This window comes from Artemia franciscana, chromosome 19, assembly GCF_032884065.1.
Source record: "Artemia franciscana chromosome 19, ASM3288406v1, whole genome shotgun sequence".
Taxonomy (NCBI): Eukaryota; Metazoa; Arthropoda; class Branchiopoda; order Anostraca; family Artemiidae; genus Artemia; species Artemia franciscana.
The window spans coordinates 33,990,361-34,017,979 of record NC_088881.1 but is presented as its reverse complement, the minus strand read 5'-3'; the positions used below and the strand labels follow the sequence as shown (position 1 = coordinate 34,017,979).

The 27,619-nt window shown below is 33.9% G+C and overlaps 1 protein-coding gene across 1 annotated transcript in view; it reads left to right on the top strand.

The window, feature by feature from the left end:
• The window catches only part of LOC136039595 (uncharacterized), a 210,282-nt gene that overhangs the window by 101,250 nt on the left and 81,413 nt on the right, over positions 1–27,619 (top strand). Inside the window, exons 10-11 of the mRNA XM_065723457.1 lie at positions 6,780–6,845; positions 18,107–18,199. Coding sequence (XP_065579529.1) covers positions 6,780–6,845; positions 18,107–18,199 — 159 coding nt within the window. The remainder of the gene's footprint in view (positions 1–6,779; positions 6,846–18,106; positions 18,200–27,619) is intronic.

Here is a 27,619-nt window from a genome sequence, read left to right as displayed (position 1 = left end):
CACTATCTACAAGGCAGTGTCTTGGTTTTAGACTGGTGAACTTTTAAACGTAGCTTTTCTGTAGCGGACACCGAAATTTTCACAAACTGGTGCGATATCGTCACCAAAGTCGATATCTGACAGAAACTTTCTAGCAAAAGTAATGTCAAACTTTTGACTAGATTTAAAAACTTATTTGAACTGTTTTCGATACTGTCAACCCTTAACAAAAATTTAGTTGCCACAAGAGTAAAATGTCTCTTAGTAACGCTTATAACCGATCTATTTTGCAGTATTTATTCAAGGTTATGTTTCTTTATGTTTGCTCGGCACTAGTTTTTTTTTACTCTATTTTTCTGACGAAAACGAAAACGGGAAAAAAGATTTTCATTTTACTTATAAAATTTTGATATTGAAACGTGTACAGAATCGGCTTATAATTGCTAGGGCCTATATAAAAAAATCGCTAAGAGAAAAATATCCATCTAGACTTTTGACTGGGGGTTGGAATTCATTTAAAGTGTTTTCGATAGTGTTAATTCTTATTGTAAACATAACATTGTTGCCATAAAAATTAAATCCCTGTTTTGGTATTGCTCAGCTATTTATTAAAGTTAACCAATCTATTTCGCAATATTCATTCAAGGTTATGTTTGTTCACGTCGACAGTTCCGAAAATGAATAGTTTCTCGGCAAACTTTTTGTTATAGGCACCTTAGAACCAAAACAACTGGAGTCTATGCCAGCTACATTGATTAAGATAATGAACTTGTCTTTCAAATATGGCGCCAACTTTTTATTTTTACTATGTTATTGAGATTTTTTGCTAGATGTTTATCTTCTGTTTGGAACAGCAAATTCGTTTACTATAGCATTGTATTGATGGACTGTCAATAGATTATTTTGACAGTGCATTTATTATGCCTGTGAGTGGCGTGGAATCCTGACCTTTCTTATGAACCCTGGCTGAGTCCTTAGACAGCAAAAATAGTATGCCTATGAAGGGTGTTGTCATTGCCATTGGAGGGGGTCTTGAACAGCACAGTTACTATACCTGTAAGGGGCATCGTCACTGAGTCACAAAAAATCTACAGAGAAATAGGCTTTTAATTCCTAGGACCAAGGAAAATTATGAGAGCGAAAACTCAAAATAAAAATATTGCTGATTAACGTTACTTACCTAAATTTAAAGTTGTCTGTAAAGCTATTAAAAAATGCAATCAGATATATTATTCCTGTGCTGCTAATATACATAATCTAAAAGTAAGATTTTTATCTTTTTGTCTTTGATGTCTTTGATTGTGTCAATTTGTCCTTGTTAAACTTAAATAATGGTACTTGTATAATAAACGCCCTACCGCTCAAGTTTGTCATTCATTGACGCCTTATAGAAACCGGTTTTGTTTCGTTAGTTTCTTTCAGCTTAGAGTGAGAAAAGACAAAGAGAAGTGGCACAATAGATGGAAAATATATAATTTAGGCTATATATGTGCACATTAGGGGGGGGGGAAATTATTTGGATAGAGTGAAGTTTTAGAAAAAAATTTCTTAGTATACAATGTGGAGAATAATTGTACTTAACACATTAGGCATGCAGACTCGCTATGTTTACCCCCCCCCCCCTAATGTGCAAATATATATCAAAAATTTATTTCTAAAGTATTATATTTTATCTCACTTTTATATATTTCATTAGGACTGAGTGTCAGAGAAACATATTACAAGAACATTAGGTAGAGCGTATTTCATACAAGTACCTAAATAATAAACTAAAAAGGTTTGTAATCAATGATGCTGGCCACCCTAGCTGAGTGGACGGCGCACTGGGTCTTTAATCTTATTTCCTTCAGGACGAGGGTTTTAGTCCTGGTGTAGCAAAACTATTGTCTCGGGGTGGGTATTCAATGGTATGACTGATGCCGCGAGTCTGATGAGCTTACGGTTAAATAAATTTCCACCTAGCATCTGAATTCCAGATGTCAAGTGAGTTTCTAGTAAGTCATAAATGATGCTAATGATGATGGCTATTGGAGAGTCGTTATTTGGTTGGTTTTTGCTTGGAGAGGTGGGTGTTTTCGTTGGTGTTGCTGTTGGAGTGGGTTGTTTTTTGCTTCTTCTGAACAATAATCGTATGTTTTTTTCTTGTTTTTGTGGTAGAGTCGTATGGATTGATGTTGATATAGGAACTCGTTCGATGATTTCCCTCTCCTTAAGAGTCAAAAACCTACGGAAATTGTTCCGTATGCTAGGGGAGTGTGCTGTTTCTTCCTCAACCTATGCTCTTTATGGTATAGTTAGACTTTTTGTTAAAATTCTTTAAGAAAGACTGCTCAAACACAAGGGTCATTGAATTTGAATAAGAAGTATTTTTAAAGACAAGCGTAAAGAGCGAGGATTGAGGAAGGGGCAGTCCCCCCGATTTTGTATACGGAATAATTTCTATTTTTTTTTAATATTAATGTCGGTCCTTGCCTTCAGGTTCTTGCCTTTTTTTTTCATTCAGTTGCCTTTTCACAGTTACCGAAGACAGGCCTCTTCTAATTTAGTTTTTTTTTAGATTCATCTTGTATATTTTTTTGGTCAATTATTCCTTTTCACTGGTTTTGATTTATTTGTTTTTTTTTCTTGGTTCTCCTACGTTTTCTATTATTAATAAAATCAGAATTTTTTATTTTCCTTTTGATTATTCTTATTCCTGCACTGAGGACGGTTGAGCGAAGGCTTCAACCAAAATACTTGCATTTTAATCTCTTTTTCAATGGCTATCCTGTTTGGCTATCCCGTTACCCTGTTTTTTCTTCGTTCTCCTTTTTTATCCTTTTTGATATTTTTTTAAGTAATAAAATCTGAATTTTCTCGGTAGTATGTACAGTTCGAAGGGCTGAGAGAAAACCAACACTTAAGATGAATTAAATCACTCGATGGTTAAATATTCTGATTAATAAAGATAGTGAATGAAAAATGAAGAAATAAAAAAATAAAGAAAAATAATGAAGAGTGGGAAAGAAAATAACGATTGTTATTATGTTGGTTATACGTAATATTGTACAATCTGTATATAATTCATATTTTGATAAATAATGTAGCTCAATAACGAGCTCAGCCCTCTGCTAGGGTTGAGCTGTTTACCCTTTCGGAAATATATTTACTGCCGCTTGCAAACAGACTGTGTATGCTGATCCAGTAGCACTTTTTTTTATAATATTAGTAAAAAAAAAGAAAAAAAAGAAAAAAAAAATGCCATAGGTTGTTCCAACTCTTATTGCATTTTTTGATTTTTGTCCAGTTTCAAACTTGGCTTAGAAATCAATATATATCTTTCAGCTGTCTTGTTGCTCATGGTATATTCCTATTTTCTGATACATTAATATTTTTACTTATTATAACAGATAATTATCTATAACCGCCATGCAAAAAGTAGGGTAACAAATTAGCAATGCTACTTGGCATTTTTCCAATTTGTTGTCAGATTTTGTCTGAAAATACCGTTTTTACATATAAAAATACTTTTTGTTCAAAGAGTATCAAAGCTATCAAAACATAGGGTTTGCTGCTTAAATGTTCACGACTTTCGAAATTCTATCGAATTCTGCTACTGGCATCTTCAGAACTTTTCCCATAACAGTATAAATTATTCAGCTGTGTATATATTTTCAGCTGTCTTGTTGCTCGTGTTGTATTCCTATTTGCGGATATGTTACTTTTTCTACTTGTTATAATAGACAATTATCTATAACTTTACAATATAGAATAGTATTAAATATTTAGTTATGTACATGTTACCGTGACTAATCGAATTTCGTGAATGTGCGAAACACCTTTTTTTCTCCTTGGATTAGTCAGTGTTGCCAGTCAACTTTTTCAGTTTAATGCAATGTTTGAGGATGGCAGGTTGGGTTAGATGGTTAGCTTAGGTTTTTAACCCATTTCTGATTATTAATAATCAAATTTAACCTAATCTAATCCAAAATAACATAATTTAACCTACCTTCAACTTGTACCATCATAGCTTGCATAAGACTGAAAAAGCTGACTCGCAAAGCTTATTGAATCCAAGCAGAGAAAAGGAATTTTGTACATTTACTGGTGCATTTCGACATTAACCAGATTTTGGACATTCACGGTTATATAATTTTTTTTTCACCTGTCTTGTTGCCCGGAGTATAATCCCATTTGCTGATGTGTTGCTATTTTTACTTATTATAATAAATTATTATCTATAACATTATAGAATAATATAAATTAATTATCTATATTATAATAGATTAATGCCCAGCTTGATTTTCAGTTTAAAAACTAAAAATTAATTTTATGCTTACTCGCTTGCACACTCCAGGCTTATAGTTTAGTAAAGGCTGTGGTATGTTAAGCTCTGTGCCCGATTTTAGTTTTCCAGCTAAATTTATTTTTAATGAGATAAAGTTTCTCAAGATACATCACAAAGAGTACAAAAAGTGGAATTCAGTGGCCATTAATTTAACTGAGACAATTCTAAAAGATTTATTAGGATTTGTAATTAGTGAATAAGGAGTGTGGTGAAATTCGGTTTGTAGACTTTAATTAACGATTATTTAGATAAATCTGTCAGCATTGTTTTAGTTTTTCAAAGCAATTACCACTCAGAGCTAAAACTGAACTAAGTAACATGATATAACTCCAGTATATGAGATAGAAAGGTTTCGAGAAAATTATAAAATCAAATAAAAAGAAAAATTGAATTAATGAAAATTCAAATATCAGGATTTTTCAGTTTGAACATGAAGAAGCTTATTTCAATAAAAAAAATGAGGTGGTTTTTGGAGATATTCTAAGGCAGGAAAAATTCTTAAGATTTCTTTTTCTGTAGATTTATGATGATTGTATTTGCGTATCTTACGTGTTGCATTTACGTGTATTTTATTAATCGCAGTCGCTTGTTTGTCTGTTTTATGTTCGTTTTTCACAGTCCCTGTTTATTTTCGTAGAAATAAATTACTAAAAGGAATTAAAGAAAGAACTAGAAAGAAATAATTTTTGTAGAAAGAAATAGAATATTAATACATTTTTTACTGAAATCTCCTGTTGAACTTCAGTGAAAATAAGGATCATTTTTCTTTCTTTTTTTTTAATTTTTTTTACGAGTAAAAGTATGAAGCAAGAATATATCCAGGAATTCTTAAAAAGCCTTTCCCCACAGGGATTCCCTTAGGTTCTGAAATTCCCTTGGCAACCGTAGGCGAAAACATGTTCTTCTCTTGACGGGAAGAAGATCAGATGATATTTTTCAAAAAGTGAATTGAAAAATTAGAAAAGGTGCATATTTAAACATGTTTTTCCGAGTTAGCTGGAAAAACTTCCAGGCCCAATTTTAGTAGTTTAGCTAGCCGAAAACTGGCTTTGCTTGCTTTTTGCTGTCTCTTTTTACTTGCTAGGGCCTTCGCCCCTTGTAATATAGGCTCGCTATTATGACGTCATTCTGGGCTCAATTTCTGGAAGTTTGTGTTTTCCAGTGTAATTCTTGTAGAGATTATAGATTGGAACTACTCTACTGGGTCTAAAGTTATTCAAAAATTTTTTATCTTTATTTCCTGAATACTTTAGCTGCAAGTTCAGAAGAGGGAAAATGAAGGGAGGAAGGAAGTTCAATGGAGAGGAGTGTGGAATGGAGTGGAGGGAAAACGGAATTCAATAGAGGGAGGGGATACTTTAGCTGCAATTGCAGTGGAGGGAAAGTGGAGGGAGGGAGGGAGTTCAATAGAGTAGAGTATGGAGTGGAGCGGAGGGAAAGTGGAGTTCAGTGGAGGGAGGGAATACTTTAGCTGTATGATAATTGGAGGGAAAGTGGAGGATGTGAGGGAGTTCAATAGAGTCGAGTGTGGACTGGAGGGAAAGTCGAGTGCAGTGGAAGGAGGGAATACTTTAGCTGCAAGTTCAGTGGAGGGAAAGAAAGACTCTTGATGATTTGATACACAAACACTGGATTTTACACACATAGTATCCTAACAGATAGTATATAGGCTTTCTGTCTAGCCCCTTTCTGTTTCTTATGGCCTTTTGCCCTTAAAGATGGCCCTTGCTTAGCTTCGGTCGGTCTTACAATGTATTCCAATGTATACTAAAATATCTGAAAGTAGCTTAAATACATGAAAATATTTGTGCAAGACCATTTGTCAATTATATAAATATGTAGTGAATTATAAATTCGTGGAATTTATAACGAAATCAACCCTGTTGGAATCAACGCCTTATTCGGGCGGAAGAATTCTGACGACATTATTTGGCAAAATTGATGATGTTTGATGAAATTAAACGTCGTTAAAACTAATACGTCATTAAAAATGAAAACGTCATTAAAAAATAAAAACGAAATTAAAACTAATCCGCAGGTTTGCTAATATGTTTGGTGAAAGTACTAAAAACTCTCTTTAAACATCTATGCAGCCAAAGCCACTTACAAAATTTCCACATCGACATATGCTGGAAATATGCTTCCAAGCAAAAAGAATAGCAAAAATCTAAAAAATTGGCATTTTTTTCATTCCGGGGATTCACCCATACCTCAATTTGTAAGCATACAAATGGGAGATGAGGAAACAAATTTACTCCTTATATTTTACGTTTTACTCGTACTTTTAGTTTTTACCCTTTCATATTTACTGTTCTATTTACCATTATCAAAAACTTCTGAAATTATTTAGCTTACTTTCTTTTTTTTTATTCTTTGTGTTTTTCTGGTCTGTTTTGGGATTTTTTATTTATTTAATTTTATTTTTCATGTCTTTCGTAAACGGTATATAATTTTGTTCTTTTCTTCTTTTTAGAAAAAGCGTAAGTCATCGAGGAAAACGGAGAAGGCAGTTAAGTCACCGGTGAAACCAAAGAATAAAGTAAGAATTTCCAAATTTAGATTTGATGCGTTTGGGGGAAAAGACTGTGCGGGGCTGACTGCCCTCTGACCACTTTTGGACCCTTAAAAAAGGGAACTAGAACTTTCGATTTCGAATTGAATGAGCTCCCTCCGAAGTTTATACGACCACGCCTTCCATTAGAATCTCATTTGTTAACAATGGACAAGTTGCATAACCTGAAGTCCTTGCCCAGGGGGCTGTGGAGGCTTTGTCAACCCTCTAGGCATAGGTATTTAACATTTGGACTATTTTACGCAAAATAAATATCTAAAAATTATGATAGAATGCATTTGGGGGAGTTGTTGCTCTCCGATCGCTTACGCATCCCCGGAGGCATAGTTACTAGATGTTTTGACTAGATTGTTTTGACTTGCCCCGCCATAGCTCTTCAGCATTCTCTTAAATTTTCAGCTTAATACCCTCAGCCGTTCTATAGATATTGACGATACACCCGAATGTTTTGATTGGTCGTTGATGATTGATCAGATTTTTTCTTGGTAAGGCAACTAAAATGGCATGGGAAGGGGCTGGTAGCCATCCAATCACTTTTCAATATCCTCCTCAACATGTCCTGAAAGTTACAACTTAATAACCTCAGATATTCTCCAAAGTTTCACCTTAATACCCCTTAATCTTTTCAGATGCCACCAAAATTAATCAACTTGTATATTTCTAATGATAAATCCTGCATGTAAACCATGGGAAAATTGCATAATATACAATCCTTGCCCCAGGGATGTGGGGGGGCATGGGGTCACTGGATCCATAGCTATTAGTCCTTTTGAATTGTTTGAGGAAAATGACGATTAAAAATTTCTATCATTTTAGAGGAGGTAGGACAACTAAAAATGTCAAGGAGAAGGGGACGGGGGTTAATTCCCCTTCAGTCTAAGTCCAACATCTCCTCAAAATACCTTAAAGTTTCAACCTAAAACCCTCAGCCGTTCGTCAAATATTGTCAACATTCTCTTTTCACAATCAGCCAGCAGACAGTTGTTTTGATTGTATTGGGCATCCCTGTCAACATTTCCTTAAAGTTTCACTTACAAGTTCTAAGCTTTTTTGGGGATCTAGGATCAAACATGTCCTCTTTTCTTGTAAACCTTGTATGTAAACAATGGGCAACTTGCAAAACTTACAGCCCTTGACCCCAGGGCTCTTGGGGTCTTGTCTACCCTTGAGTTAGGGCTATTAAAATTTTGGACTATTTTTAACAAAATGGCTATCCAAAAATATTGATCGGATGCATTTTGGGGAAAAGGGTATGGGGGAAAGGTAGAGGGCTGATTGCCCTCCAATCACTTTTGAACTCTGAATTAGGGCAATATAACTTTTGATTTCCATTTGAATGAGCCCCTTCCAAAGCTTATGCAACCACCTTTTCCTTGTATGTTGACGATGGGCAACTAGCATAACTTGCAGCACTTGTCCCAGGGGCTGGATAAGTTATCAACCCTGGAGGTATAATTATTTGGCTTTTGGACTACTTTTACCAAAATAGCTATTACAAAATTTTAATCGGATGCATTCGGAGAAAAAAGCTTATGGAAGGAGGCTGGTTGCCCTCTAATTACTTTTAGTACAAGCGCGCCGCGTGCCGTGTGCCAGGGTCTGGGCGAAGCCCTGGCTCCCAGTATTATTTTTTTATGGTCACATTTTTTTTCCAAAACGGCTCGACATTTTCTTCTGAAAATTAACTCTCCAGGACTGTCTTGCTGGAAAAGAATGACATAGATGGATCATGACTTTGGGAAAATGCGTTCTGTACCTTAATTTTGGAAATACAATTGTCATTTAAGTGACGTCCCATTCATATACATTTAAAGAGTGACTTAAATTATAATATTGCAGTAACACCGTGTACTCATATAATAGGGTGTATTTAGGTTACAACCATTAATGCCGTCATATAGACGACTATATTATAATGTCGCAATGACATCATTTACGGTAAACTCGGTTAATTAGTAAAAAGCCATTTTAACATTAAAAGTTTGACAAAAGTATACCGAGAGGACAACCTGAAAAACGAAAGTTTGCGATTGCTGATGAAAATGAAAGTTGAAATGATTTTTGATTGTTTATCACTTGTTAGTTTTGTCATAAGTTTAATAATGTCTTGGCCATAAAATCGCTATTGGGAAGATTCAGTTGAAATGATACCTTCAATTAAAAGCCACAGTAGAAAAAAATATATCCAGCAGATTCTTCTAGATTTAAAGATTAAAATTGGAAAACTTGAAACTTTATGGGGTTGATTATTGCATTTAGTTGGAATTAATATGGACTATTCCAGCCCACTGTCAATATTCGGGTCCTATCTCTTCCTTTTAATCATCAATTGTTACGTTAAGCTTATGCAACAAAATAATAACTTTACGTTAAAAATGAAAAACTTTTTTTTAATCAGTTTTCTATTATTTGTCACACCCTGTAGCACAATATTTAAGTAATGTTTTATAGTAGAGTGTTTTGAACTTCCAGGGAAATGGTGGCGAGATAAAAAAATTTATCCAAATTAAATTGCTAGCAAGATGAACTCGTCTTGGGTGAATATTATTCATGATCAGGTGAAATTTATATTGTGCGGTTTTTAACTAGTCTGTTGGTACTTGATGTGATTACGCTTTATTAAACGTAATTGATTACATCGATTGTCAAATTACGTCATTATTTTTTTGACGGAGATTTTTCTACAATCATCTTTTAACCTTGATTTAACACAAAAAGTTGAAAGGAGCAAGATAATTTGATTCTTTGGGGCTACCGATTTTGGTGTCTAAAGTATTGATTAGTGTATACATAAAACAAAATATAAAATTCTTTTTCATTTGTGCGCCACTTAAAAATTGCTATTTAAAAGATTTAACAGATGAGTTGACAAACTGAAGAATATGACAAAAAGGAAAAAGAATACGACTTGTAGTGATTTTACCAGAGATAAATTGCCCAATGAGAGATGTGCAACAGCAGATGATCAAGAGTCTGCAAGGAAAAAATCAGTGCAAATCTTTGTCAGAGGAACTGACTCTAACACCCGAGTCATCAGGTGTGACGATGGTGCTCTCAAGGAGCAAGTTGCTGCCGTTCAAGGTCCTAAGGAGTCTGAAATCAGGCTGTTTTTAAATGGATCCGCATTCACTGAAGATATCCTTTGGAATGGAATTCAAGAAACAACTGAATTCAGCAGAAATCTACTCGAAGGTGAAGTTCTTCACGCCTCATTAGCTCATGCCGGTGAAGTGAAAGGCCAAACACCAAAGGTTGACAAACAGAAAAAGAAAGGACGTTCTAAGCGGATTCAACCCAATCAGTTGCACAAAAAGAAAAATTATTTTAGTGCCAAAATATTAACTGGTAATGAAGTTCAGGGCATCCGTAACAAAGTTTCTTTGCATCGTTTGAATTATCTCTACCAATTGCAGGATCTAATAGCCTTGGTTTCACCGGTGCTGAATCTTGCTTATGGGAAGCAGTTAGCTACAATCAAAAACAAGTCACTGACAATGTTTTCGCCGCAGTTGAGGAGAACAATCTGCAAAGGGTGCAGTTCAAGATTGTTGCCAGGCAATACTGCTACAGTTAAGTGGAAAACGTCAAAAGGAACTCCTAGATTTAACAGAGTCACTTGTCAGATTTGTTACAGAACACAAATCTATCCATGGAATCCGGCAAAAAAGAATAGAATTGAAGAAACCATAGAATTAATTAAAAAGGATAAATTTAAGAAGGAGGCTGAAGATGTTCCACAGAGCAAAGAAAAAACTAACGTCAATCAGTTGAAATAAAAATAAAGGGGACAAAAAGAAATCCCTGTCACAAAATGATAGGGGCAGGAATAGAGAATTTTTAAGTGAATCCAGAAAATCAGAGGGGGAAGAAATTACCGTTGAGTTTAGAAAACACTATCAGTTGAACCCCAATTATAAAATGGTGAACAATGCAAGATTCCAGTAAATGAATGAAAGGGGTAAGTATAACCCACTCGAAGGAGGACCAGGAAAAGTGTCTTATCAGGGTGGTTACCAACAATCTAGGGGACATTGAAGAACTCAGTATAATTAGGGTCGATCGAAGTTATATTAAGCACTAAGGTGAGTCTGACCCTTAGTATATCTGCCAAGTTAAATGATATGTTGAGGTGCATAATCAAGGTCCATAACAAATTTTTATTTAAATATGATTTATTTCTTATTTATTTAAATAGATATTAAAATAAATTCCTCCTGGATAAAAAAAAACCCTGTAGAATATAGGATACAAAGCATTTTGGAAAATGAACAGAAACGGTCATTTATCTTGAGAGTTCAATAAGTAATTTCTAAGTAATTTAGAATTAATTAAATTGCCTTTTAACGAGCAGTCAACTGTTGTAGTTCAAAAGGCGTTATCTCAATTTTTCAATAAATAAAAAAAGAAGCTATTTTGTACTTTTGAAGCTCTGCAACCGAGTTAACTTGCATCATTTGTGGACCACCAGTACTTTCGCGTCTCGCCGAGCTTTTTTTTTGTGTTATATGGTTCTGCTTTTTTATTTTGACGGCCTTCGTTAACGTTTTTTGAGCCCTATTAGAGGCTCAATGGTGATGTGGCTTTAACCCTGAACATTTTATGTTTAAAAATAAATAAGACCTAAGAATGTACGCTATACATATCAGTTTTAGGATAATAAAAAAAGGTCACATAACGCCCTTTGAAGTACTTCAGGTGAAGTCACGTCATGACCGAGCTTTTTTTTGCGTTATATGGTTCTGCTTTTTTTTTATTTTGACGGCCTTCGTGAACGTTTTTCGAGCCCTACTAGAGGATGGATGGCGATTTGGCTTTAACCCTGAACATTTTATATTTAAAACTAAATAAGACATAGTAAAATCTAAGAATGTACGCTGTACATGTCAGCTTTATGATAATAAAAAAAAGGTCACCTAGCGCTCTTTGAAGTTCTGTAAATGAAGTCACGTCATGACCGAGCTTGTTTTTGCGTTATATGGTTCTGCTTTTTTATTTTGACGACTTTCGTGAATGTTTTTCGAGCCCTATTAGAGGCTCAATGGTAATGTGGCTTTAACCCTGAACATTTTATATTTAAAAATAAATAAGACCTAAGAATGTACGCTATACATATCAGTTTTAGGATAATAAAAAAAGTCACATAACGCTCTTTGAAGTTCTGCAGGTGAAGTCACGTCATGACCGAGCTTTTTTTGCGTTATATGGTTCTGCCTTTTTATTTTGACGGCCTTCGTGAACGTTTTTCGATCCCTATTAGAGGTTCAATGGCGATCTGGCTTTAACCCTGAACATTTTATATTTAAACCTAATAAGAAATAGTAAAATCTAAGAATGTACGCTGTACATATCAGTTTTAGGATAATAAAAAAGTCACATAACGCTCTTTGAAGTTCTGCAGGTAGAGTCACGTCATGACCGAGCTTTTTTTTGCGTTATATGGTTCTGCCTTTTTATTTTGACGGCCTTCGTGAACGTTTTTCGAGCCCTATTAGAGGCTCAATGGTGGTGTGGCTTTAACCCTGAACATTTTATATTTAAAACTAAATAAGACATAGTAAAATCTAAGAATGTACGCTATACATATCAGTTTTATGATAATAAAAAAAGGCCAAATTTTTTATTTTGACGGCCTTCGTGAACGTTTTTCGAGCCCTATTAGAGGCTTGATGGCGATGTTTCTTTAACCCTGAACATTTTATATTTAAAACTAAGTAAGACATAGTAAAATCTAAGAATGTACGCTATACATATCAAGTTTATGATAATAAAAAAGTCACAAAACGCTCTTTGAAGTTCTGCAGGTAAAGTCACGTCATGAGCGAGCTTTTTTTGCGTTATATGGTTCTGCCTTTTTGTTTTGACGGCCTTCGTGAACGTTTTTTGAGCCCTATTAGAGGCTCAATAGCGATCTGGCTTTAACCTTGAACATTTTATATTTAAAACTAAGTAAGACATAGTAAAATATAAGAATGTACGCTGTACATATCAGTTTTAGGGTAATAAAAAAATCACATAACGCTCTTTGAAGTTCTGCAGGTAGAGTCACGTCATGACCGAGCTTTGTTTTGCGTTATATGGTTCTGCCTTTTTATTTTGACGACCTTCGTGAACGTTTTTCGAGCCCTATTAGAGGCTCAATGGTGGTGTGGCTTTAACCCTGAACATTTTATATTTAAAACTAAATAAGACATAGTAAAATCTAAGAATGTACGCTATACATATCAGTTTTATGATAATAAAAAAAGGCCACATTTTTTATTTTGACGGCCTTCGTGAACGTTTTTCGAGCCCTATTAGAGGCTCGATGGCGATGTTTCTTTAACCCTGAACATTTTATATTTAAAACTAAGTAAGACATAGTAAAATCTAAGAATGTACGCTATACATATCAATTTTATGATAATAAAGAAAAGGTCACGCTTTTTTAGCGTGACCGTAAGACTTTTAGGTTAGAACACCTAAAAGTCTTACACCTAAGCACTGGCGTGCTTACTTTTGTGAATCATTGAGTTTTTTTTCGCCTTATAATTTTCCTTCTTTTTTGCTTAGACGGCCTTCGTCAACGTTTTTTAAGCTTTATTACACGCTCAAGGGGGATGTGGCTCTTATCCAGGATATTCTTTAAAACTCAATATGGAACGGAAAAAATGGAATTTAAAACTTTTTGCCAAAAGTTTTGCGAAACACTCGTCACTCGCCAAATACTTTTTCCACAGTTCTTGCTTGAATTCAATTGTTCAAAATCCGACAAACTATTTTTGTGTTTTTTAAATTTATGATTTACAGAGTTCCTGAGAAAAATCTTTCCTTTAATTAACTGGAAATGTATTGGCGACTGGCACGTGGGTGAAGACGCGACCTAAATTCTATCTACCAAGTTTTCAAGTTCGTTCTTGGCTAAAAAAATCTTCTGCAAAAAAAACATCTCGCCAAATTAAGATAAGCCTGCATAATTTAAACATCCAGAGAAACGGGCCAGTTTTCTTTAATATATCTTTGCCTTTATGGTACTGTTTGGCTCATTTTCATTTGGCTCGTTTATGGTACCGCTTGGCTCATTTTTCATTGTTCGCTGTCATTTTTACTTGATTTGGGAAAATTGGCTCCAACTTTGCCCCCTCCCGGGATATTAACGACATTACGCCACTGTTTAAATGTACTATTACCTCTACACATATATTACACCAAAAAGGTCTTGTTCAGGTAGAAGGGATTTCTAGGTTTATACCCCCTTTAAGTAAATATAATCATTTTAATGAAAACCCTAATTAATACTCCTTAATTCATACACCTAATGGGCTTATACTCATTTTAGTTAATAATTTAGAAATTTTGTATAAAGGACACAACTAAAGTCAGTTATTTGGTATCCCAGTAGAATCTCTTTTGATCAAAAATCAGGGTAGTTGCTTGGTAATTTCTTGTACCCTAGTTTATTCTTAAGTGCTTAAAAATGGGGATAGGATACCTAACTTCGGTGCTCAGAAAGTCCATGTTGATGTACCTACATGATATTACCTCCATTTATTACATAGCACCCGTAGGATAGTTATTTGCTACAACCTTTGCGCTAGGAAAATAGATTTTCTTTGATATATTACTACCTGTCCCTACCCCCTACCCCCCAAAAAAAAAAACGTTTTAAGGCTTAATATTGCTCGTTAATTTCAGTTGAAAAAAACTTTTTTTTTATTTGATTGCAAGAAAGTATTGATGGTTGGTCTATCTTATATACAGGGAGATACTTTAATGTCATATATTTTATTTATTGGTTTTCAAAGATTGAAATTTGCAAGTTTCAGTCCTAATTTTGAGTTCCAGAATTAGTAGGTACAATCAAGGGCGTATTCTGGATTTTGTTTGACACATGACACAGGGAATATAAATGACGACCGGGACACTCAAAGAGAAATTACAGACCGGGACACCGGGACACAAATGACGACCGGGAAACCGGGACACAGGGAATATAAATGACGGCCGGGACACTCAAAGAGAAATTACAGACTGGGACACCGGGACACAAATGACGACCGGGACACAGGGAATATAAATGACGACCGAGACACAGGGACACAACTACAACGGGGACGCTGGGGGGCACAGGGAATATATAAATGATGACGGGGACACAGGGAATGTTCGATTAGTAATTACCCTCAACAAAGCTCAAGGGCAATCATTGGAATAATGAGGTATAGATCCGAATACGGATTGTTTTTCCCATGGGCAATTATATGTTGCATGTTCAAGAGTCGGTAAACCTGACAATCTATTTATATGCACAGACAATGGGACAGCGAAGAATGTTGTATATTCGCAAGTTTTACATAGTTGAAAACATATATATATATATATATATATATATATATATATATATATATATATATATATATATATATATATATATATATATATATATATATATATATATATATATATATATATATATATATATATATATATATATATATATATCTATATTCACAGGTGAGACACAGGGACACAACTACAATGGCGTGTAACTAATATGGCTTGTAACTAATATGGCTTGTAACGACTTACGCGCGCGGGTGGCTTGGGGGGGGGGGGCGCGAAGCGCCCCCACCAACTAGGTGTTGGGGCGGCGCCTCGCGCCACCCCAACAGTTAGTGATATATATATATATATATATATATATATATATATATATATATATATATATATATATATATATATATATATATATATATATATATATATATATATATATATATATATATATATATATATATATATATATATATATATATATATATATATATATATATATATATATATATATATATATATATATATATATATATATATATATATATATATATATATATATATATATATATATATACATATATATATATATCATACCATACATATACATGCATATACATACATATATATATATATATAATATATATATATATATATATATATATATATATATATATATATATATATATATATATATATGCATGTATATGTATATATATATATATATATATATATATATATATATATATATATACATATATATATATATATATATATATATATATATATATATATATATATATATATATATATATATATATATATATATATATATATATATATATATATATATATATATATATATATATATATATATATATATATACAGCGTTAACAAAGGTCTTATCGTTATATGGTATACCAGAAAAATACATTAAAGTGATTTGCGCTATGCACGAGAATAATACTGCTGCGGTTAAGGTAGGAAATGAGGTTAGCAACTGGTTTTGTATTAAATCAGGAGTTTAGCAGGGTTGTGTTCTATCCCCCTTTATATGGATCATTTTGATGGACTTCGTCTTAAGGAGCACAGGAAAGGCAATTGGAGACCATGGAATCAAATGGGGAGGAAGGACGCTCCTGGACTTAGATTATGCTGATGATTTAAGCATATTAGATGAAAGTGTTAGCAAAATGAATGAATTTTTAGAGGTTTTACGAGTTCATGGTGCTAAAATAGGCTTGAAAATTAATGTTAAGAAGACTAAGTCACTAAGGCTAGGAATAAGTGAAGATGAACAGGTGACATTAGGTAACGAAAAGATTGATCAGGTTGGTAGCTTCAGTTACCTTGGTAGTATTGTTAGTAAAGATGGTGGGAGCAGTGAAGATGTTAAAAGTAGAATAGCTAAAGCTCAGGGTGTTTTTTCACAGTTAAAAAAAGTTTGGAAGAATAGAAAGATAAGCCTACAAACCAAGATTAGAATATTGGAAGCTACAGTGATGACAGTGGTCAAATATGGCTCTGAAGCATGGGCACTCCGAAAAGCAGATGAAAATTTACTAGATGTTTTCCAGAGAAATTGCCTACGGATTGTTCTGGGTACCCGGCTGACTGACCGTATTTCAAACAGTAGGTTGTACGAAAAGTGTGGTTCAATCCCGCTTTCTGAGGCTATAATGAAAGAAAGGTTGAGATGGCTAGGCCACATTCTATGGATGAAGGATGACAGATTACCGAAGATTGTCCTTTTTGGCCAACCGTCTGGGGCTACACGGAAAGCAGGTCGTCCTTGTCTGGGTTGGGAGGATGTCATAAATAAAGATTTAAAGGAAATTGGAACTTCCTGGGAGGATGTAAAGAGGGAGGCTTTAAATAGATTAGGTTGGAGGAGGAGCGTGCGTAGCTGTGTTGGCCTCAGGCGGCTTGGTGGTGCAGTGAGTTATTAGTAGTAGTAGTAGTAGTAGTAGTAACAGTATATATATATATATATATATATATATATATATATATATATATATATATATATATATATATATATATATATATATATATATATATATATATATATATATATATATATATATATATATATATATATATATATATATATATATATATATATATATATATATATATATATATATATATATATATATATATATATATTTATATATATATATATTATATTATTATATATTTATATATATATTATTATATATATATATATATATTATATATATATTTATATATATATATATTATATTATTACCATATTTACCATATATATTATTATATATATTATATAATAATATATATAATATAATATATAGTGTTATATATATATATATATATATTATATTATTACCATATTTACCATATATATTATTATATATATTATATAATAATATATATAATATAATATATAGTGTTATATAATATAGTATTATATTATATATAATACCATATATATTATTATATTATTACCATGTTTATTAGTGCAATATTTTTAGCTGTTAATGTTTTAAACATCGGGCTTTTTGAAAATAACTAACTAAATTTGAAATTATTCATAATTAGTAAAATATTATAGTAAAGAATTGGTGATGACAGAGTAAAGAATTAAATAAAGATGGCAGAGTGAAAATGCGAAGCAAAGCAAAGAAGCAAAAAAGGAAATCAAAGTTAAGAATTAATGATGACAGATGCTTGTATTGTTAAGACGAAATCTGCAAATTGTTTGAAAAGGTGTACTATATATGCATATAAATTTATATATTAAATTTATTATAATGTATATAACTGGCAAATTTATATATTAACTAGTTTCCTTTTTTTTGGAGAACAAAGCCCCTCTCTTTCTTACTCTTTGACCCTGCTCCTTCTTAATATTTGCTTTTTCTTTTTGTATATGAAGAGAGGGAGGCCAAAGAAAGCAGAGAGTTCAGCCAAAACAGCTTCAAACGTTTTGATTAATGAGTCGAATTCGCAGATGCCATTCGGAAAACAGGTAAGACACTCTTACAGATATAAATATAGCACAAAGAATGTGTAGGGTGAATCGCCCATCCCTCAAGACTGGCTTAATGGACCTCTTACCTAGAAACTTAAAACATTTATTGATGGAAATTAATCTTTTCACCAGCTACCAGAAATCTTTCTTGCAACTGAAGGCATTTGTTCTTCCCCCCTCCTTAGATTTTTTGTCCTTTTCCTGGTTTTGAAGAATACTTTTTTGTTATATTCATTAAGTATTTTTGGCCTTTTTCATTGAAAAAAAGTGAACAAAATTGACACTCATTTTGAAACTATCCCATCATAATTTTGTAAATTGACACCAACTGTGGATGCTAATTAATGTTTTCTGAAAGAATGGTCGGATCTTTAATATTCTTTCATATTGAAATATTAGGGAGGGGGAAGCGTTCGCAGCCTTTGTTTCCTCAGGTGGCCTGGAACTGCAGTGAGTTCTTAGTAGTAATATTCTACTCAAAACTTACCTTCAGCTGGTAAGTTTCTTACCTAGAAACTTAGGATATTTGCAAATGGGAATAAATCTGTCTGTCAGCTGAAGGCAAACCTTCTCTTCGATTCCTCTTTTAGACTGACTTTTGAAACAACTTTCCACTTACATCTTCCAAGGAAAGGTTTGGGAAGGATTGAGCCGTCTCCATTCTCCTCCTCCCCTCCCCAGAATAATTAGAGGTACTGTATAATTAGATTTGTCCGGCTACAGATATATCGATCTTTTTATGACGTCTACGTATACGATCTCAACGTCTAAGATATTCTGTTTTCCGTAATTTAGTCAGGGAAATTTTTAGACTTCAACATTACACTCGAAATTTCTACATTTGACTAGAAATGGACCACTAAAATCTCGCTTTTTATCTTTTTTTTCTGTTCCTCCTTTTTATGCTTGTAATTGGGGGTTCGCGCACTCCTCCAAATTTTTAATAATTTTTTTTCATAAAAACCCTGAAAACCCTTGGATATTCCACTAAAATGGACTTCATAGAGCCCTAACATTGACAAGTGTCCCCCCCCCTCTGTATCCCTGGTAAAAAAAACTCTGATTTACTCTTGTTAAAATATTAACTAAAACGAGAGAGATTCTTGTTGTCACATAAACTTTCTATGTCAATGTGCTCCATTATTTTCATCTCAAGTTGATGCGAACAGACACGTAGGTAAGATTGTTTTGTGGCAAAGAAAGGGGGGTACAGGTTAACCTAAATAGTAAAGAAATTCTATTTACTTGGCATCTGCCATGGGCTACATGATCTAATTCATGAAATAATCTGGAGAGGGGCTATGATGGAGACGTCCCACTTGAGTGAAAAACAACTTTTGAGAATGGATGAAGAGCGTCAATAATGAAATCATGCCAGCCAAACCCTTCACCGGTAGAACGTCATTAACCAGCTATCAAATATCATCTAGGGTGTCCTAAAGTCGACCTAGTAAGAGGCGGACTTATAACTTACAAATCCTTTATCTCTCCCCCCCCCCAGCTATTTTGTCTAGCTCCAGATTGATGAGAATGTTGTACAAACCACAGAGGAATTTGCTTCCTTATAACATGTAAATATTAGGTACTCGATCGGACCAAACTTAGTGCTCATGTTTAAAAGTCTATCTTCAAATATTTGTTGATGATTTAAAAAGAGAAAAATCAATTGTATCTGTCGGCGATTGCACCACATTGCACCATGCACCATGACAGTTGCACCATGTTCAAAGTAGTTGACGTGTTATTGCTTCTTAAAAATGGGAGATGATAGATGATCGCGCATAGCACGTAGTTTAAGCATTTCCCTACTTGAATTTATACTTCGGTTATGAGACTCTGATTTTGATTCGTAATCCCTTGCCAATCAAAATCATTGATAGGATTCTGTCAATTAATCAAAAATTTGATTTTTTTTTATTATTTGCAAGTCAAAGGAGGGTCAAGTTTCAACGAACGATTGCCTGTTATGTTTGGATAGTGGAATTGGTTGGCCATACCCAGTTGCATCAGGGGAGGGCATATACTCCCTGACATTATTTTGCCTTCCAAAGATTCTGAATTAACTTTTTGGGGAGTATTTCCATCGAACATGCCTTTTTTTTCTAAAATATCTAAAAAAATTGAAGAACAAACAACAAATTTTCTTTCACAAGATTTTGAAAAACAGGCCTATATCCCCTCATCCTAAATGATTTTGAATTAACACCATTTATCATGTCTCAAAAAAGAAGAGGTTACGATTTGATGAGGCTTAATTTGCGGTAAACTCAGCAATGTGCTGGTAATGAGGCTGACAATAATTCATGTCATCTTTCAAAGATTTTCAAATTTAGAAGATCTTATTGGGATTATGTTTTTTTCGGCTTCATCCTGTGTTTTTTTTGTGTGCGTTTAAATTCTATTATGGTCTATTTTTTTCGTTTTGTCATCTCCAGTTATCTTGACTTTATTAAATTGGGCTGGTTCTATGAATAATACTTCTGGTTATGGGAACAAAAAGGGTCAGGTTTGGAGTCGTACATACATGATTTCAAATCTTGTCTAATAACATATTTTTTAATGCTTTTCTTTTTCATCCTTATATTAATGTATCGTAGCAGCCATGTGCACACCTCACATCTCGAAATATGTCTCGAATTCGTACCCGCGATATTCTTAAATATCGTATTTGAATATTATTCCAGCTCAGTATCCCTCCCAAAACCTAATGTTTCCATTTCTAACGTTTTCTAGAAAATTGTAGAACACTTATGTTTGTATATATATATATATATATATATATATATATATATATATATATATATATATATATATACATATATATATATATATATATATATATATATATATATATATATATATATATATATATATATATATATATATATATATATATATATATATATATATATATATATATATATATATATGAACTTTATTATATGTCTGTACTGTACATTCTAATATGTCTCTAATATGTCTATTTTGACTGCGAAAAGCCGGTGAAGTCTGTTTGTACCTCTTTTAGCTACTAGTTCGTAACTCAGGAAGTGCAACAGAAGAAAAATTCTGGCTTCGCCAATGGGCTCGTCGCGTCGAGTCTAGGGTAGCTTTATCCCCTACACAAATTGAGTTTCCCTGTAGATACTAGGTCTTGATAGTGAACTGCCGTGCAGCGGTGGTGATAACGATGGGAAAAAAATCAATTAGGACTATGTCAAGTCGTCAGATCACAAATATCTTCTTCTTGAAAATACATGATTTTATAAAGAAATAGTTTATTTTTGGGAGGGACAAACCCTCAACCCAACCCAACAACCGAATTCGTATGTAATCTACTACCCTGATCAACTTTTGAGAGAAGAAAAAAATGCCCTCAGAAATTTTTTCCTTCTTAATATGAATAATTTTTTATTTAATCCTAAAATGTATTTCATTCTTCTTTTTTTTAGATTCTTTTGTAAGAAGAAATTCTTTATTTTACAGAAATTAAAGGATTTTTTGTAGGCTTGTTTGTAACGTGCTCTAGCATTTGAGTGCTATATAACTGCCAGAAATTGCTATAAGAAAATTTTTTATATGAGCAACGCTAGCAACTTTGAATTCTTTAGAGGGAGAGAATTACCTCGAATTACTTTACTTAAATTGGTAGTTGTGTTAGTATTGGCCTGTACATATTACCTTTTTGTCAATTCATCTTCGCCTTTAAGCATTCTCCAGAAGTTCCAACTTTCTACCCAAATCCATTCTTGAGATACGCCCTTTTAATAATCTGCATGTATTTGGTGTGTTTTGATTTAATTCAGACTTTTCCTCAATACTCTGTCAAATTTTCACCTTCATACGCGTAACCTTAATTGTACTAGAATCATAGTATTTGTGGTAGTAGTAGGAACAGTAGTAGCAACAGTATTAATAGCAGTGGTAGCAGGTGCTTCTTGCCTTCAGGCCAGTTGAATATCTAATCATGATGCCCCAGAAGTTATATCTTGATGCGGTAAGCCGTTACAAAAATATTGCTGATACGGCCATATCAGCAAATTGTATGCACATAGTATGTTTTGATTTAGGTCAACTTTCCCCTAAACGTTTCCTTAGATATTTATTTTCAATCCTCAGCCTTGGTTGAACTCGCTAAAGAAGCAGTATTTTAGTGGCAGTAGTAGTAGTAGCAGTAGTAGTAGCAGTGGTAGCAGTATTAGTGGTGGTAATTGTAATAATAGTAAAAGCGTGCAAATATTGTCTTTTGGTCAATTGATCGTCTCTCATATCATTTTTGGAAAGTTCCAAAGTAATATTCTCAGTCGTTCCTGAGTTACGCCCTTTTGATAATCCGTATACACATAACGTGTCTTGATTTACTTCAACACTCCCCTCAACGTTCTCTGAAAGGCTCACCTGAATGCCCTTTGTCTTTTTGGAAAATGAAGGTCAAAATGCATACTTTTCTCAATAACATATACTATATGTTAATAAATGAAAGAATTGCCTAACTTGCAGCCCTTGCCCTGTGGCTGTAGGAGATTTGACGTCCCAATGGCATAATTACTGCACTTCAAAATTATGATTGGATGCTTGTTTTGGAAAATGATGGGCGTGGGGGGCGGCTGGTTGCCCTAAAATTACTTTTGACCCTTAAAAAGGGCACTATAACTTCCATTTTCCAATCAAATGAGTCCTATCTAAGCACTATTCTACCACCCACTTTATAAGAACCTTATATGCCCCCAGGTATATAACTTACAAGGTATATACTTTACAACTTTGGACTGTCATTGCTGACGGACTCTGGTGGGTTGTGTCAACCCTGGCGGCTTTGTTATATAATCTTCGGACTATTTTTAACAAAATGGTTATCTCACAATTTCGATCATGTACGTTTGGGGAGGAGATTGTGTCGGGGAGAGTGGGAGGCTAGTTTCCCTGTATCACTCTTGACTCTGAAAAGGGAACTAGAACTTTAAATTTCCATTTAATCGAGCCTTCTCTAAAGTTTGTACGTCCACCCCTTCCATAAAAACCTTATATACCTTTGGGGCATAATTTTCAATCATTCCCCTCGGGTTCTGAGGGGTTGTTTCAACTCCGAAGATCTTGTTTTATGATCTTCAGACAATTTCGAACAAAATTGCTGTCTCAAAATATCTATCGGACTCATTTGGAAAAAGAAGACGCGGGAGGAAGGGGCTAATCGCACGCCAATGACTTATTACTATTAGAAAGGACACTAGGGGCTCTGATTTCCAGTTGGATGAGCCACCTCCGAAGTTTAAACGACCATTCCTTCCGTAAAAACCTTAAATGTTAACAATGTGCAGCTAGTATAACTTTTTGCCCTTGCCCAGAGGGCAGTGGGGGCATTGTCATCCCCAAAGACATAACTACTCGACTTTTCAAATATGCTGAACAGAATGGCTATCTCAGAATTTTAATTGGATGTGTTATGATAAATTATGGACATGTGGGGGGGGGATTGTTACCCTCCAATCACGCTCGACTTTTAAAAAGGGCACTACAATTTTGAATTTCAAATGGATGAGCCCTTCTTGAAGTTTCTACGACAACTCCTTTTATACGAAGTGACCTGGTTTACTTAGGCCTATAATGAACTAAAGGGCACTATAATTGGAATAGCACGGAAACCATTAAAATGTTTAAAATCATATCTCTATATTTGAAATATTTTATAGAAAATATACGCACAAAAGTTTTTTTTTCTAACCTTTAACAGTCAAGGCCGTATTCAAGAGAGGGGGGTACTTTGAACCCCTCTCAAAATTGTTGTCTCACTCTTAAATAAATATGCATTTAAGTGAACTTTTAATTCGTTCTTTAATTTTTTGAACCCCCCCCCCTCTCCTGGACGCGCACCTGATAATATAGCTTCGGCGGCGAAACCAAAATGGAGAGAGCCGTGAATAAGATCTATCAAAGACAAACTAAGGATATTCCGTAGATTTTTTGAGATTGTTTGGTTAGTTTCCCCTTTGGACCTATTTAATCGTCCCTTCTATATTTAGTCAGTACATTTTACTAGCCAAATAGTCTCTCGGATATATATATATATATATATATATATATATATATATATATATATATATATATATATATATATATATATATATATATATATATCAAACAGTTCGTGGTAACGAACTGTAGTAAGCAGCGACCCGGCTCAATAGTAACCAAAACTCTAAAAAATGGAATTTTGATACCAATAGCTACATCAAAAGAATCGCATTTTAATGCTGGTTTTAAATATATAAGTTTCATCAAGTTTAGTCTTACCCATCAAAAGTTACGAGCCTGAGAAAATTTGCGTTATTTTAGAAAATAGGGGAAACGCCCCCTAAAAGTCATAGAATCTTAACGAAAATCACACCATCAGATTCAGCGTATCAGAGAACCCTACTGTAGAAGTTTCGAGCTCCTATCTGCAAAAATGTGGAATTTTGCATTTTTTGCCAGAAGGCAGATCACGGATGCGTGTTTATTTGTTTTTTTGTTTTTTTGTTTTTTTGTTTTTTTTTTTCTTTTTCCCAGGGGTGATCGTATCGACCCAGTTGTCCTAGAATGTTGCAAGAGGGCTCATTCTAACGGAAATGAAAAGTTCTAGTGCCCTTTTTAAGTGACCAAAAAAATTGGAGGGCACCTAGGCCCCCTCCCACGCTAATTATTTTCCCAAAGTCAACGGATCAAAATTCTGAGATAGCCATTTTATTCAGCGTAGTCGAAAAACCTTATAACTATGTCTTTGGGGACGACTTACTCCCCCACAGTCCCCGTGGGAGGGGCAACAAGTTACAAACTTTGACCTGTGCTTACATATAGTAATGGTTATTGGGAAGTATACAGGCGTTTTCAGGAGGATTTTTTTGGTTTGGGGGAGGGGTTGAGAAGAGGGGGATATGCTGGGGGAACTTTCCTTAGAGAATGTGTAATGGGAGAAGAAATTTTCCATGAAGGGAGAGCAGGATATATGCTACTAGCATTATTTAAAAAAAAAATTAAAAAATAAAAGTGAAAAAGCTTTTTCAGCTGGAAGTAAGGAACAGCAATAAAATTTAAAACAAACAGAAATTATTACCCATATGAGGGGCTCACCTCCTTCTAATACCTCGCTCTTTACGCTAAAGTATTTTCAGTAATTTCAACTACTTATTCTACGGCTTTTGTGATTCAGGGGGTCATTCTTAATGAATTGGGATAAAATTTAAGCTTTAGTGTAAAGAGCGAGGTACTGACGATGGGGCGAATCCCCTCATATATGTAATAAAAACATGAGAATACAAAAGTTCTTTACGTAAGCTAATTTATAAGTTACGTAAATCTTTTGCCAATAAAAAGATTCGTAAAAAATTAAAAGTTCTAGTTGCCTTTTTAATTAACCAAAAAATCGGGGGGCAACTAGGTTTCGTCCCCCGTTCTTTTTTTCTCAAAATCATTCGGTCAAAATTATGAGAAAGCCATTAAGCCAAAAAAAAATATGCAAATTTCGTTTTGATTATTCCTCTGCGGAGAGCCAAAATCAAAACATGCATTGATTCAAAAACGTTCAGAAATTAAATAAAAAAACAAGTTTTTTTAACTGAAAGTAAGGAGCGACATTAAAACTTAGAACGCACAGAAATTACTTCGTGTATGAAAGAGGCTGCTTCCTCATCAACGCCCCGCTCTTTACGCTAAAGTTTTTTACTGTTTTAAAAAGAAGAATTGAGAGAAAGAGTCAAACTTTAGCGTAAAGAGCGGGGCGTTGATGAGGAAGCAGTCTCTTTCATATACGAAGTAATTTCTGTGCGTTCTAAGTTTTAATGTCGCTCCTTACTTTCAGTTAAAAAAACTTGTTTTTTTATTTAATATATATATAATACCTTGTTCTTCTTTTTAGCTTCATTTGAGAGAAGAAACAAATAATCTAGAATTTTCTTTTATTTGCACTCATTAATAAGAATTTATTTTTCAGAAACATTGTAATTTTTTTATGCTTAGCTGTAATGTTAGAGGTATTTTAAATAAATTTGTTGCCACGGGCTCTAGTACATGAATCCTATATAATTGCCAGAAATTATTCTAAGACAATTTTTCATATGAGTAACGCTAACAACTTTGAATTCTTTCCAGTGGGGTGAATTACCTGTAATTACTTGGCAGTTGTTTGGATGGCTCATTTCGCCATTGTAATTCCAACGTTTAATGTGTTTTATTGTTTTATATTTTTGAAATTAACAACAATTTTGACAGTTCAAACCCAACGACAACTTACTGCAAAAAGCAAAAAATTTATGAAAAATAGAATGAATAATTTTTAAATATTGTCCTTGTCGACCAACCGTCTAGGGCCAAACGAAAGGCAGGTTGTCCCCGAAAAAGGTGAAGGGATTTTGACTGTTCAGATTTAGAGAATTTGAACGACAATTTCGACAGTTCAAACCCAACGACAACTAACTGCAAAAAGCAACAAATTTATGAAAAATAGAATGAATAATTTCCAAAGATTGTCAGTGTCGACCAACCGTCTAGGGCCAAACGGAAAGCAGGTCGTCCCCAAAAGGGTGGAAGGATGTCGCACGGAATTATTTGATTGAAATGAAAACTTTCTGGGAGGGTGTAAAGAGAGACTTTGGATAGATTGGGACGGAGGAGGAGCGTGCATACTAGTGTTAGCCCCGGGGGGATTGGAGCTGCAGTGAATTGTTAGAAGTAGTCAAATCTACAGCGTAAGAGAAAGTGAAAGAAAAGTGTTTTCCCTGATTTCAGCGTCAGAAATGTTTTACAGTGGTGGAAAATTTGAATTGTAAGAAAATGGTCTGAAAAGCCTGTAGCAACACTAATTTGTTCACATCAAACAGTTTGTGGTAACGAACTAGTAAGGAGTGACCCGGCTTAATAGTAACCGAAACTCTAAAAAATTGAATTTTGATACCACTAGTTACACCAAAAGAATCACATTTTTACGTTGATTCTAAACATATAAGTTTCATCAAGTTTAGTTTTACTCATAAAAATTTGCCTTATTTTAGAAAATAGGGAGAGAAAATAACACCCCATAAAAGTCAAAGAATCGGAACGAAAATAACACCGTCAGATTCAGCGTATCAGGGAACCCTATTATAGAAGTTTCAATCTCCTATCTACAAAAATGTGGAATTTTTTTTTTTTCCCAGAAGACAGATCACAGATGCGTGTTTATTTGTTTTTTTCTTTTCCCCAGGGGTGATTTTACCGACCCAGTGGCTCTAGAATGTTGCGAGAGGGCTAATTCTAATGGAAATTAAAATTTATAGTGGTCTTTTTAAGTGACCAAAAATTTGGAGGGCACTTAGGCCCCCTCCCACGCTCATTTTTCCCAAAGTCACTGGATCAAAATTTTGAGATATTCTTTTTGTTCAGCATATTTGAACAACCTAATAATTA